Below are 13,544 nucleotides of genomic sequence, written 5' to 3'. Positions count from 1 at the left end.
CATATATCTGATAACTGAACTGTCAGCCATCGTATGGTCCACCATTTCCTTTTAGCTGGCCCTTGGCCTCTCTGGGCTGTCTTCAAGAGTGACATGATACATGATCATAGAATCATAGAATAGTTAGGGTTGGAAAGGACCTTAAAATCATCTAGTTCCAACCCACCCTGCCATGGGCAGGGACACCTCACACTAAACCATGACACACAAGGCTCTGCCCAACCTGGCCTTGAACACTGCCAGGGATGGAGCATTCACAACTTCCCTGGGCAACCCATTCTAGCGCCTCACCACCCTTACAGTAAAGAATTTCTTCCTCATATCCAATCTAAACTTCCCCTGTTTAAGTTTTAGCCCATTACCCCTTGTCCTGTCACTAAAGTCCCTATTGAAGAGTGCCTCCCCAGCATCCCTATAGCCCCCTTTAGATACTGGAAGGCTGCTATGAGGTCCCCACGCAGCCTTCTCTTCTCCAGGCTGAAGAGCCCCAACTTTCGCAGCCTGTCTTCATACAGGAGGCGCTCCAGTCCCCTGGTCATCCTCATGGCCCTCCTCTGGACTTGTTCCAACAGTTCCATGTCCTTTTTATGTTGAGGACACCAGAACTGCACACAATACTCCAAGTGAGGTCTCACGAGACGAGAGCAGAGGGGCAGGATCACCTCAACCTGTTGGTCACACTCCTTTTGATACAGCCCAGGATATGGTTGGATTTCTGGGCTGCGAGCATACACTGAAGCCAGCTCATGTTCATTTTCTCATCAACCAACACCTCCAACTCCTTCTCCACAGGGCTACTCTGAATCTCATCTCTGCCCAACCTGTAACTGTGATCATGATATGGAGAATGTATTCCTGGACCCGTAACTTCACACAGCTCAGCATTTTCCTGCCACAAGATGAGGGCTTTGAGAGTTCAAAGCTTCTTGGAATGAACACTGACAAACAGGGCTATGCCAATGTAATGGCCAGCTACACGCAAGAAAGGTCAGCTGAGGTCCTTCAGCACTCACCATGCAGAAAACAGGTAACTACACAAGCAGGATAAATTTTTTTAGCAACTCTTCATTCAATTTTCAGCCGCTCATTTGGAAGTGAGGTTTGTTAATCACCAGCACAAACCAAACAGAACTTACACCTATTCTGTTGGGTGTCACCAGAATAAATAATCAAAGAATTCATGTCAGTAATGCTTTATGCTGTTCCCAGGCTGAATACACCATTTGCCTCTGACACAGCTTATATGACCTTTGTTGAATATTAGCTGACTTAGAGAACAAAGTCAGCTGCTATGAGCAAAAGATCTGAAGTTTGAAAACTAAACTGGTGGTACACCTCAGTTTAAGGTATAGCTGGTTTCAACCACAGTATTTTGCAGGCTTTGGTGTCATATCAGATGTAATAGTGCTTTGGGTGGCAGGTGGAGCACTTGGTTATTTTTCTAGATCCCAGTGGTAATTTCAGCCTGGTGAGGCTTGTATTATGCCTTTTCTTTCTTAAATGGTGCTCAAGTCAAGTCTTCATCTCTGATTTGTATCTTTTTTCAGTATTCCTACATATATTGCTAATCTACATCATCAGTGTTTTTCCCTTCCTGAAGGTAACTCAGAAAAGGATGATCTGACCCTTCCTACAGCTAACAGATACCAGTTGAACATGATCCTAAAAGTGGAAGGGAGCTGGGAATCTAATACCTTGGTCCAGCAAAAATAGTTTTTTATTCTTCCTCTGTAGTTTTGCCAGTATGTACTCATAAACAGACTGAGAAGTGTTATGTTAACACATTGCTGCCTGCTGCCTCCTCATTTTGTTCCCTTCACTCACCTTCTCTTCCACGTTCTTTGGCTTTTAGAGCTTCTCTGCCTTTCTAAGGGCAGCTGAGCAGCATCTCCTCCATTCCTCAGGATACTTGTAGTTGTTTTAAATGCGTTTTTAAGAATTTGATTTTCTTGCCTTTATTTCCTTCTTTTCACCCTTGCATTATTTCTTTACTGACCTCTGCTTGACGTACTGGGATTCTTTCTGTCAGTGCTATTTCTGAAGCACCATTACAGAACAGCACAACATCCACTAGTAAAAACAGAACTGCTTCCACTTCAGACATCCATTATACTCCATTATGTAGTTCCAAAACATTTATTGTTAGGAGTCAGAGATAGTTGGAATCCAGTATTTTATGCACCACAGGTGTATATATATATATATATATTTTTTTTTTTTTAAAACAGATGCAACTTGTTTTTTCACTCCCTTAAAAGAACATGCCCCTTCCCCCACCATAACTGCAACAATGTGGTTTCAGGTGGTGAATTGATAAGGGTTATCTTCTCTCAACACTCTTTAAACCTGGCATGAAGTCAGGGCCCACCTCAGACAAGAATGATAGTTCAGAGCTTTGCACAAGAGACTGTGGAAGTGTCTGAAATGCCACCAGTGTTATGGGGTGTATTATTAGTCTCTAACTCCAGAATTCAGTATGATTATTTTAGACTTAGCTGTGGGTGTTGAAGGAGTGGGATGCATGATACCTGGGAGGACAGGATTCCTACCAGATAGGTGTGGTTATTAGAAAAAAATGCAGGATGCAGTAAGCCTTTGAATCACAGGCCTACTTCTGGAGGAAAGGAACATCCCCCTGGTTAACTCATGGCTCAGCAGGGCTGCTTGGTCTTGGCTGAGCTGCGTAATAAAATTCTAACCCCGGGAATTTCTACCACGTGTTAGTGATGTTCCTACTTCACTGACTGAGTAGGGCATGACTGCTTTGTTGGAAGTCATGACCTACTAACTTATTTAACATCTATGTTTTTAAGTTGGGGCCTTAGGTTATCTTGGCATACACAGTTGTCTTTCTTTACAGCATGTTTTACCCTGGCACGGTGTTACTGGAGCAGCAAAGAAGAGTTCTAGGATTGTGACTATTAGGCAACCAAAGTGTATTTTTCCACCTTCATCTCTCCACCTTTCAGATGGTGTGAATTTTGTCTGCCTTCCACGTAAAGGCACTTGGAAAACGAACGGCATAAATTGTTTCACCATTCTGACCTGGTACCTTTCAGCAGGTTATGAAATAAAGGGGAATCGTAATATCTTTGTTTTCATGGCAGAGCCTTTTTAAATCTGCTCTGCTACTTGTCAGAACTAGCATTTGAGATAAGCACTCTTTTTATGTTTCTTGGAGAAAGTCTTGTAGGTTTTTGGGTAAAGAAATACCTCCTTTGTTTAAAGGATAGTGTTTTGGTCCAGCTAAGACCATGGACTAATTGCTTCCTCCCTCCTTCTACACCACATTTATTCTGCATATAGCAATGCTTCCCAAGGGCTGAATTTTCCAGGTGTTTCAGGGGAAATGCTTGTTGCTTCTGGGACTCTTAAAACTGGAGAATAAAAAGTACAGGTATACCTGGAGTTCTGTTGCCGAGCTCTCTATTCTACCCAACAGGTTCTTCACTCCTGCATTTGAAAAGGCAAATAGATGAAGCACTGGAATTCCAACATTAGCTACTTGCTGTCAAAGGTTTGTTCTGAAGATTTTCTGCTGGATTCATGAGGATTTTTGTGGGTTGCTCACAAAAGTAGCTTTAGACTAGCCAAAAAACTTTTCTTGCACTGACTTTTTGGCAGGCTTTCTGGGTATCAAGATTGTTCTGAAGAAACAACTTTGGACTTGAAGAACTGCTTCTCACCTGGGTGGATTTCCCTTTGGGGATAAACTAAATGCAGAGGTCGGTATTCCTCTCCTTGTATGACTGCTCGTAACAGCCTCTTTGAGACATCCCTGTGTGTCAATTTAGGTAAGTCAAATATTACCACTCCTGTGAAATAATTTTCCTTCTACCTTTTTGGGTAATTTCTGCCCAGTGACAATATATAATGCTTCCTGGCTGAGTCAGTGTATCTGAGACCTTTTATATCTGTAAGAGTTAATTAAATTAAGAGTTAATTAAAATTTCAAAGTACAGTCACCACTTTGGCTCTTTCCATCTCTTTTCCAAGGAAAACCTTATATTGGCAGAATCAAAAAAAAAAAAATACTTCTTTTTTCCAAAGATGCAACTTAAATTTGTGTATTTTATATCTCTGCAATGCAGAATCCACCTCACAAGTTCTTTTAGGAGTCAGAGGTGATGTTGTCCTGTTTAAAGGTCACTGGGCTGGAGCATCATGCATGCTGATGTTTACTGCTGAAGAACTTGGAACTGGGGGAGAGAACTAAAAAGCTCTATCTCTTTGAACTTAATCTTCATAGAATCCTAGAATGGTTTGGGTGGAAGAGACATTAAAGCTCATCCAGTTCCAAATCCCTGCCATGGGCAGGAACACTTTCCAGTTGACCAGGTTGCTCCAAGCCCCGTCCAACCTGGCCTTGAACACTGCCCAGGGATGGGGCAGCCACAGCTTGTATGGACAACCTGTGCAAGGGCCTCACCACCCTCATAGGGGAGAGCTTCTTCCCAAGATCTCATCTAAATCTCCCTTCTGTCAGGTTAAAGCCATTCCCCATTATCCTGTCCCTATAGGCCCTTGTCAAAAGCCCCTCTCTAGCTTTCTTGTAGCCCCCTTTAGGCACTGGGAGCTGCTGAAAGGTCTCCTGGGAGCCTTCTCTTCTCCAGGCTGAACCAGCCCAGCTCTCTCAGCCTGTCTCCAAAGCAGAGCTGCTCCAGCCCTCACAGCATCTCTGTGGCCTCCTCTGCACTCCCTCCAACAGCTCCACATCCCTCCTGCGTTGGGGGCCCCACTTACAATGCAGATAGCGCACAGCTAACACAATTCAGCTTTACAGCACCAGTGGCAGAGCTGAAGAGAGTTAAGCTTCACAATAGATCACAATCATTTAGGTTGGAAAAAACCTTTAAGATTATAAATGCTTTAGCAATTCATCATTCCAGACTTCCATAATTGAAGGAAAAAAGTTTCCCTTCTAAAATAGCTATGCCACTTGCACAATTTCATTATTAAACAGAGAATTTCTTAGATCCATAAGGCTAGAATATTTAAATAATTAGTTCCCATTATTTTATGATTTATTAACTGTAACCATATTCTGAAGAACTGAATCATAATGTTTTTACACATATTCTAAAGATGCTCAATTGATCTTGATATAGTTGACTTCTGCCATTTTCCCACCCTTTTTATAACAGATATTCAGAAAAAGCAAGAGGAGAGGCCAGAAAACAAAATAAAAAAAAAAAACACATATTCCTGAAATTTTTCTTCTTTACTCTGCAAATCTCACAACTCTAACTGAAAAAAAAAAACACAAAACAAAACCAACCCAAAACATTAAGAAAAAAAAAAAAGCCCACAGAAAAAAAATGGAAAAATTAACAGAAAGAAAGAGGTTATTATCACAGCCTGAAAACTAGATTTCATTAGACATACCTAATGCACACATCACAAGTGAGGAAGTCACACATCGCTATCACTACTTCCATTTTGTTTCCTAATTTCATAAATTCTTTTATTGAGAAGTTGGTATTCTACCATTACAATGCATGGGCCCATGATACTGCTACAAAGCCCCGAGTTTCACTTCCCAGTTCATTGATTAAAAAAATAAGGTGATAAAAAAAAGTTATCAACTTCAAATCAGATATTCCAATCTCACAACCAGCTTTACATTGAAAAAGCTGCTCTCACTGTTACTCCCTTTTGCAGGAGTTTTGCAGAACAGAAACAGAAAATAACTTCTCACGTCATCAACTGACATGAAAACTCCACAGAAAATGCGTGTCTCTCCACCTCAGAGCACCACAGCTCATCAATCAGTAGCTGAGCAAGCAGGACTTGCTTGGGCAAGATTGTTTGCAAATTGGAACAAGGTGAAAACTGTTTATTGAATCTCCTTGTGGGATTTATGTGTTGGTCTAAATGAATGTCTATGGAACAACATAAATTCAAGTAAGCAGACATCTCCAAACAGAGCAACCCCCTCTCTGCACTGGTTCTGGACTCAGGAAACCAGGATGGAAAAAAAATAAAAAAGGGAAGGAAATCAATTATTTACAGGCTTGCCAGATACCAATTAGGTATCACACAGCATGTGCAAGCACTGGAAATCCTCAGTTCCCACAGAATATCCCTTAGCCTTCCCCTTCAGCTACATCCAGACACACCTGACGTTACAGGATGGCCACAGCACAGACAAGGGCATGCAGACAACCATGCCATTAAAGCAGAGCCTTCTATCAGTATCTGGAAACCATCAAAGCACATGAGTGAAAGGCTTTTCAAAGAGCAATCACGCTCACCATATGCTGAAGAGAAGCGAAAAGTTGGCAAGGAGAAACAAGCAAGAGAAAGAGGGGCAGATTAATTGTTACTGATGTAAAGACTGCTAAACAACCAATACCTCTGACCTTTATTTTTCTCTTCAGAGAGAAACAAAGCTATTTTTAAGTTTGGGATACAGTGCACTTCTGTATTAAACCTAAAGGAAGATTTAAAACAAACTATGGTATGGACAAAGCCAGATTAGCTCTCTGGCCACTCATCTCAAGAGTACTCTTTCCTCCCTCTCCTAGAAAAATGCCCATCACCTAAGGGAGCACTGACCAGTATCTGTGGGCAACAGGCTGCACATCCCAGAGCAACTGTGAAACAGTGCTGAAGAAGGACACCAACTCACTTTGTTGCCCATGTCTTCCCAACCTCCCTCTTCTGCCCTTCTGGGTCTCCTCTTCCCCACAGAAAGCATTACTAGAAACAGGAACCTGTATACACTCACGGTTGGCCAGCGGGATGATCCCCTCAGTCACACCCCATCACACCACACAAACCACTGCATGGCTGGGGGAGGTAAAAGAGGTCAAGAAACCAAAACGGTTGCCAGGAACAAGCACTGCCACTCATGAGACAATTCATGTTGTCTCAGCATGAAGAGGACAATAAAGACAAATTCTACTCCTGAGTCACAACAGCTTGTAAGTTGTAGGTTTACTGCCCCTACCCTGATGAGTCTTACACTGCTTCTGTTTACCAAGCAGAGATCATCTCAAGCGAAAACAGAAACTGAGAGATGTGCTGACAAATCAAGTGACCACAAACACATATTTGAGAGAGGATGAGTCCAGTGCTTAAAATATAGTTAAGGTTGAACTTATAAATACCATGATTTACACAAGCAGGAGTTATTTGCGGCAACTTATGAACAAGAGAATCATGTACATTTCTGCAAGTGCTCACCCAAGGAATGCTGGAAGCAAGCCACCCACAGAACCAGGGAGAGGTCTGGACCAGACCTCCAGGCCCAGAGAGGTCTGGACCTAGAGACTTTCCAACCTTCAACGTCATGAAGTTGAAGGGGCTAAGAGCAGGGTTCTGCACCTGGGTCGGTATCAATACAGGCTGAAGGATGAAGGGATTGAGAGTAGCCCTGAGGAGAAGGACCTGGGGTACTGGTGGAAGAAGGATTGGACATGAGTGGGCAACGTGTGACTGCAGCCCAGAAGGCCAATCGTATCTTGGGCTGCATCCAGAGGGGCACAGCCAGCAGGTCAAGGGAAGTGATTCTTCCCCTCTACTTTGCTCTAGTGAGACCCCACCTGGAGTACTGTGCCCAGTTCTGGAGTCCTCAGCACAAGAAAGACATGGACCTGTTGGAGAGGGTCCAAAGAAGGGCCACAAAATGATCACATGGATGGAGCACCTCTACTACGAGGAACGGCTGAGTTGGGGTTGCTCAGCTTGTGAAAGAGAAGACTCTGAGGAAATCTTATTGTGGCCTTTCAGTTCTTAAAAGGGGCCTATAAAAGAGATGGAGAGAGATTTTTTTAACATGGCCTGTTGTGATAAGGGGTGATGATTTTGAACTAAAAGAGGGGGGATTCAGGCTGGATGCGATGAAGAAATTTTTTACAACGAGGGTGGCAAAATCCTGGCCCAGGATGCCCAGAGAGATGGTGGATGCCCCATCCCTGGAGATATTTAAGACTAGGATGGGCAGGGCTCTAAGCAAACTAATCTAGTTGAAGATGTCCCTCCTCATTGCAGGGAGCTTTGAAGGTCCTTTCCAACCCAAACTGTTCCACAATTCTATGCTTCCTTCTTCATCCTTCTGACCAAAGCATAAGTAACTACGAAAGTTATGTCAGCCAGTCTGGGGCTTTGCCCAAGCACATTTGAAGATGGAGATGCCACAGCTTCTCTAGGCATCCTGTTTTGGTGCTTAACCATTTTCACAAGGAAAATTCCCCATTCAGCGTTAAGACCACTGTTGTTTAATGTCTTCACTGATGATCTGGATGAGGGAATTGAGTGCACCCTCAGTAATTTAGTGGACACCACCAAGTTGGGTGGGAGTATTGATCTGCTGGAGGATAGGAAGGCTCTGCAGAGGGATTTGGGCAAGCTGGATCAATAGGCTGTGGCCAAGGGTATGAGTTTCAAAAAGGCAATGTGCCAGGTCCTGCATTTTGAGCCACAAGCACCTCATGCAATGCTCCAAGCTTGGGGAAGAGTGGCTGGAAAGCTGCTCATGGAAAATGATCTGAGGGGTGCTGAATGACATGAGCCAACTTTTGCCCAGGCAGCCAAGAAAGCCAACAGCATCCTGGCCTGTATCAGCACCAGTGTGACCAGCAGGGTCAGGGTTAGGGACATGATGATCTTAAAGGTCCTTTCCAACCTAAGTGATTCTAGGTTCTATGATTCTAACATCTCTTCTCAGCCTGCAAAAAAAACATCATGCCAGCTTCAGGATTCCCACATCTCCAGTAAATGCCACTGGGAGTTTCTATCCCATCTCTTACCTGCAGCCTTAGTTTCAGTTGTTTATTAACAGAATAAACTGTCAGCATCCAAACAGAGCACAGAGTGCTCCACTAACAATTATTAGCATAGAAAGTGGACAGCTTTGAGCAAATTCAACCAGAACTCCTCAAAGCACACTTCCTGAAACCCACTGCACCTATGACTTTTTTGAGATCCTTGTTTCAAATCCCAATTGCTCACATTTTAAACCTAAATGTGAAAAGCTGTCACAAACTCCAGCAAGAGGAACACAGTGAATAACACCTCACTACTCTGTACAGCAGAAACAAAATAACAAGCTATAGAACAGAGACTTCACATCTGAAGTACCCCTTTTGGAAAAGAGCTCAGAAAGACTCTTCTTCCTCTCCCCTTACTAGCAGGCTTCCTTCCAGTTGAGTTCCCAGGGGCATGCTTTGCCCCCGGGCCACTTTAAAACTTCATTTCCTCCAATCCCAGCTTTAGATTTCTGGACTTTTGTTCCTTTAAGCTGAAGCCACCATGGCACAATAAACACTGAAGGGCTTCTTAAGAAGAGATATAATAGTGAACTGCAGCAGAGACAACACACAAAGCCTCCAACAAGCACACTTTTAAAGATGAGACATGCAAGAGCAGCTTCTTGAGTGGCAGACAGAAAGCAGCTACAACATCAATCAACAATTCCAAATACCGGTGCCACAGTGGGATTAGAAATTGGAGCACGCTCTACCAGCAAGAGAAACAAAGTACAGGAAGGGCTAAGACATCAGCCAAGCTCTCGAAGGCTCCCCGCTGCCTGCCTTCAGATCACAGTTCACGTTCATATTGCTATAGTGTACACACAGCTCCCCATCTTTGAAAGTATTCTGGGAAAGTAATTGTAACTACAGAATACAGCAAAAACAACAATGGACTAATAATATAGTCAACTCGGATATTGGGAAACAAGTGGAAAATTCCATTATCCCTCTGTAAGACTGATCTAGAATGATTCTAGGTCAGTGACCTGTCATAATGAGGTTTCTTTGTAAAACTGTTCCTGTAAATTATTTCAATTTCAGCAATCACATAAACTTCCTGCTCTTCCCCCACCACTTCCCCCTGTATTGGGATGGGGAGAAGAATCAAAAGAATGTAAACCTCATGGGTTGAGATAAGAACAGCCCAGTAACTAAAGAACAATACAAAACTACTACCACTACTAAAAATAATGATAAGGGAAATACCAAGGGGAGAGAACATAAAAGTAAAAAGGGAAGAGGGAAAAAACCCAAAACCACAATAAGCAGCAGTGATGCACAATACAATTGCTCATCACCCACCAACAGATACCCAGGCCGACCCAAGCAGCAATCAGTCCCTTTCGCATGACTCCCCCAATCCCTCCTCACTGGCAGAGTGTGAGAGACTGAAAAGTCCTTGATCACAGTAAACATTTCTCAGCAACAACTAAAACATTCATTTCTTATCAGCGTTGTTCCCAGACTAAAGCTAAAACAGAGCACTGCACCAGCTACTAGGAAGGAGAAAAGTAACCGTTGCAGATAAACCCAGGACAGATCCCTAAAACAGCTAGAGTTCAAATGTTATTCTTGAGGGACTGGATTAATTAACTGCACTTCATATCTTCTCCTGTGGGGCTCTCCCTTTCCAGGATAGTTAGCTCTGCAATGTTCATCCTTTAGCAACAAAAAATGCCAAACACATACACATCAGGCTGATACCTTTATAATGATTAAAGATTTGACCTGCAGTAACGGTAGAAACTCTGCCCTTGTTAGAAACACCCCTTTATTGCTTCCCAACTTCCTTAATGTTGCTTTAAAGGAACTCTATATATATCCTCATTCTGTTACATATTGGATCAAAATACTGCCCAACAGAATGACCACAAGACATGATCCAAACCCCACTGCCAGCTCAGCTCCCTGAGGTGCCACTTCGCAAGTGATGGCTGCTTCTAATGTTACTGAGAGGATCTGCTGCTGTGGCAGTTCTTCCACTTAATCCTGGTCAAGTAGTAGACACTGACAGGGCAAACACAGCCTCAACAACAGCCTACAATATTAAATAGTACCACAAAAAGCAGGACTGGGGCAGGAAAAATGTTCTCAGATTTAGCATTTTGGTTTCAACACAGTCCTCTAAGCTTCCACATTGTCATCTGTCATGCAGCCCTGCAGTGCAATCTATCCTGAGCTAAGGCCCTTTGACTTGAGGTCATATTCAGGTCTCAGATCAGAGATGACATAATTAGCACAGATTCCAGCTTATATTTACAATCATCCCACTTCGCTTCTTTGAATATCTTCCTTGATCATGCATATAGGGTTTATAAGAAGCAGTCCTGGAAGTTTTCCTTCCAGAGCTCAAGTACTGCGACGAGTACTCTTCACCCCACCAAAATCTCTCTAACAGTCCAAAATTAAGGTCAAAGTTCCTCCCTATTTCATTCAACTTCTGAAGCATAATTCCAGAAATCCACGTGACCAGATCTAGCTAGCAAAAGGAAAAACAGTATCAATTCAAACTGCACCAGAGACCCAAGGTTTCCTAAATTTTTAAAACTGCCCATATCAAACAGCACAGAAAAGCAGCTGTGTAAGTGCCTCTGCCTCCAGCACATTCTGCCATCTTTACATCTATTAACCAGAAGAATCCAACCTCCCTGTGATATACCTGCCTGTTCCACCCTACAACCACAGGACCTCTAGCCCTTCCAGAAAGGAGGTCAGAGTACAGCAGAACTGTTAAATCTATATCACCAACCACTGAACTGGAATGAAGCACTTACCCATCTCTACCTTTACTGACGATCTTCACTTCAAAATAATAAATGCCACAGGCTGCAGGTATAGGGTGTGTAGCCCTGACTGAGGCAGCATCTTTGTGATTCTTGCCATGACCTAGGAAAGAACAGAAATATAAGTCCCAATGGGAGCTGAACCCTGCCACATTTTGGTCTGAAACACCACTACCAGAACACAGCAGGAACCTGTTTCTACATATCTACATACATCCAACAATTTGAAGCCCTCTTTTCAGACAACTGAAATATACAACCTTGTGCTGCCACCATGAACCGTCCCCTCATATAAGCACTGTATATTTTCTTTCATTTACACTGTGAAGTAACTGAGAAAGACTCACAGTAGCACCTGTCTCCCCACATACAGAATTTGAAGACGAATGTATACCAACATAAGACAAAAAAGATTGACATTAGTGTTTACTAACCAAGCAGGAAAAGGAATAATCAGCTCTCTGCTGGGTGGGTAGGGAGAACAGCTTCCACTGGCGAGCAAGGAAAACACCAGTGTGATTCCCCTAGTCCTACAAGTCCGCAGCCATCTCTTTTGTGTAAACTCACGGAGCCAAAGCCCCAGCTCCGCATCGACGCCATGCGGCTCTTTGCCCAGGTTTTAGGCAGGATGACGGAGTAAACACACGACTTGGATACACTGAGGCGCTCGGGCCCGGGCTAGTGAAATTCTAGAAGGCAGCACACTTCCCCAGGGTAAGAGCCCTTGGCTCCCGAACGCTTCCACTGCCCGAGCCCATAGAAACAGATGGCACGCCGGGCCAGCAGCCCGCCCCGAGGCCGGAGCTTGGCATCCCCCCTTCCTCACACTACTTCCCAGCCGAGTCGCCCCTTCCCCTGGGCTACCAGACCCGCTGCGGTCCCAGCGCAGACCTGGGTGCCGGCCGGGCAAGGGCCGCGCGGGGCCGCCCTGCTCCAGGCACAGGCCGAAGCCGAAACCGGCGCCGCCGCCCCAGCCCAGCACCTTTGTAGTGGACGCGGAGGTTGCTCTGCGAGAGGCCGATGTAGTTGTACTTGTCCTTAGGGCTCCAGGACCGCGGCAGCGGCGTCTCCTCCTGGTTGACAGCGGGGTAAAGCCTGCGGAGGCGCCGAATCAGGTCCTGTTCTTCGGGCGGACACGGCAGAGCCGCATCCCCTCCGTGCGAGATGCCCGCCACCACCTCAGCCATCTTGAATTTGCTTTGTGTCACCGGGCGGGGAGCGAGGCCCAGCTTCGGCCGCAGACCAATGAGCTGCGAGAGCAGCCACAATGGCGCCGCGCTGCCCGATGGGAAACGGAGTCTGCTCCGCCCCCGCCTGCGCATCTCCTTTACTCTCTGGGACTACAGCTCCCGAAAGGCTAGGCGCGTGAAACCCCCGCCCTCATCTGCGCGATTCACGGTGGAAAACGGCCCTGAGAGCGCCTCTGGGTCCGGGACTTCTGCTCCCATCGTGCTCCGAGGGAGTGCGGTGCTGAGGGGCCTCTTCGCGCCTGCCTCTGTCTTCCCGACGCCTGCGCGCAAAGGCCGGGGTGGGCTGCACCTGCAGAGGAGCCGGCGGCTCCGTGCCGGCGGCCTTGCGCCGGGGCCGACCGTTCTGCAGAGCCCGCCTCCTGGCAGGGTGGTGCTGGGCCGTGCTCGGTCTGCTGCCGCTGGCGAGCGGCAGCAGCGCGTCAGGCGTTGCCCTGGCAGCTATGACGGTGCGAAGGGGTCCTGGCAGAGGAATCGTCTCCATGGGGACGCGTGTAAACAGCAGATGCACAGCCAAGGCGGCGGGCCGCTTTCCGCCGGGCAGGTTCGGGCTGGGCCTGAAGGAGAGAGGAAGAGAAGGAGGGAGAGAGGGAGACGAAAGGAAGGAGGAAAGAAGAAAGGGAGGAACGAAGGAAGAGAAGGACGGGATCTGGGCGCCATAGGGAGAGCCGGGTGGAGCCGTTCTGTTCCTTCCTACGGTGGTGCAGCTCCGGCCCTGCGCCCCGGTAACTTCTTCCAGTTGCTGCTGCTTTTCTGTG

At 45.5% G+C, this 13,544-nt stretch overlaps 1 protein-coding gene across 4 annotated transcripts in view; it reads right to left on the bottom strand.

Annotated features, from left to right (window-relative positions):
• Positions 1-12,876, bottom strand: part of LOC133265129 (ran-binding protein 10) — a 72,173-nt gene extending 59,297 nt beyond the window's left edge. For 3 of the 4 annotated variants that reach the window (XM_061445383.1, XM_061445384.1, XM_061445385.1), the window contains exons 1-2: positions 12,522-12,876; positions 11,531-11,642 (exon numbers count right to left, since the gene is read on the bottom strand). In XM_061445383.1, the coding sequence (XP_061301367.1) occupies positions 11,531-11,642; positions 12,522-12,861 (452 nt within the window). In that variant the 5' untranslated portion in view covers positions 12,862-12,876. Of the gene's footprint in view, positions 1-11,530; positions 11,645-12,521 lie in introns of those variants that run through there. The other variant, XM_061445386.1, reaches the window with a different exon arrangement.
• Positions 12,877-13,544: the final 668 nt, after the last annotated feature.

The sequence above is a fragment of the Pezoporus flaviventris genome, unplaced genomic scaffold, assembly GCF_033815535.1.
Source record: "Pezoporus flaviventris isolate CSIRO_AGI_PZ_B2104156 unplaced genomic scaffold, CSIRO_AGI_Pfla_v1 ptg000004l, whole genome shotgun sequence".
Taxonomy (NCBI): domain Eukaryota; kingdom Metazoa; phylum Chordata; class Aves; order Psittaciformes; family Psittacidae; genus Pezoporus; species Pezoporus flaviventris.
The sequence above is the reverse complement of the archived record's forward strand: the minus strand, read 5'-3'. Positions and strand labels throughout refer to the sequence as shown.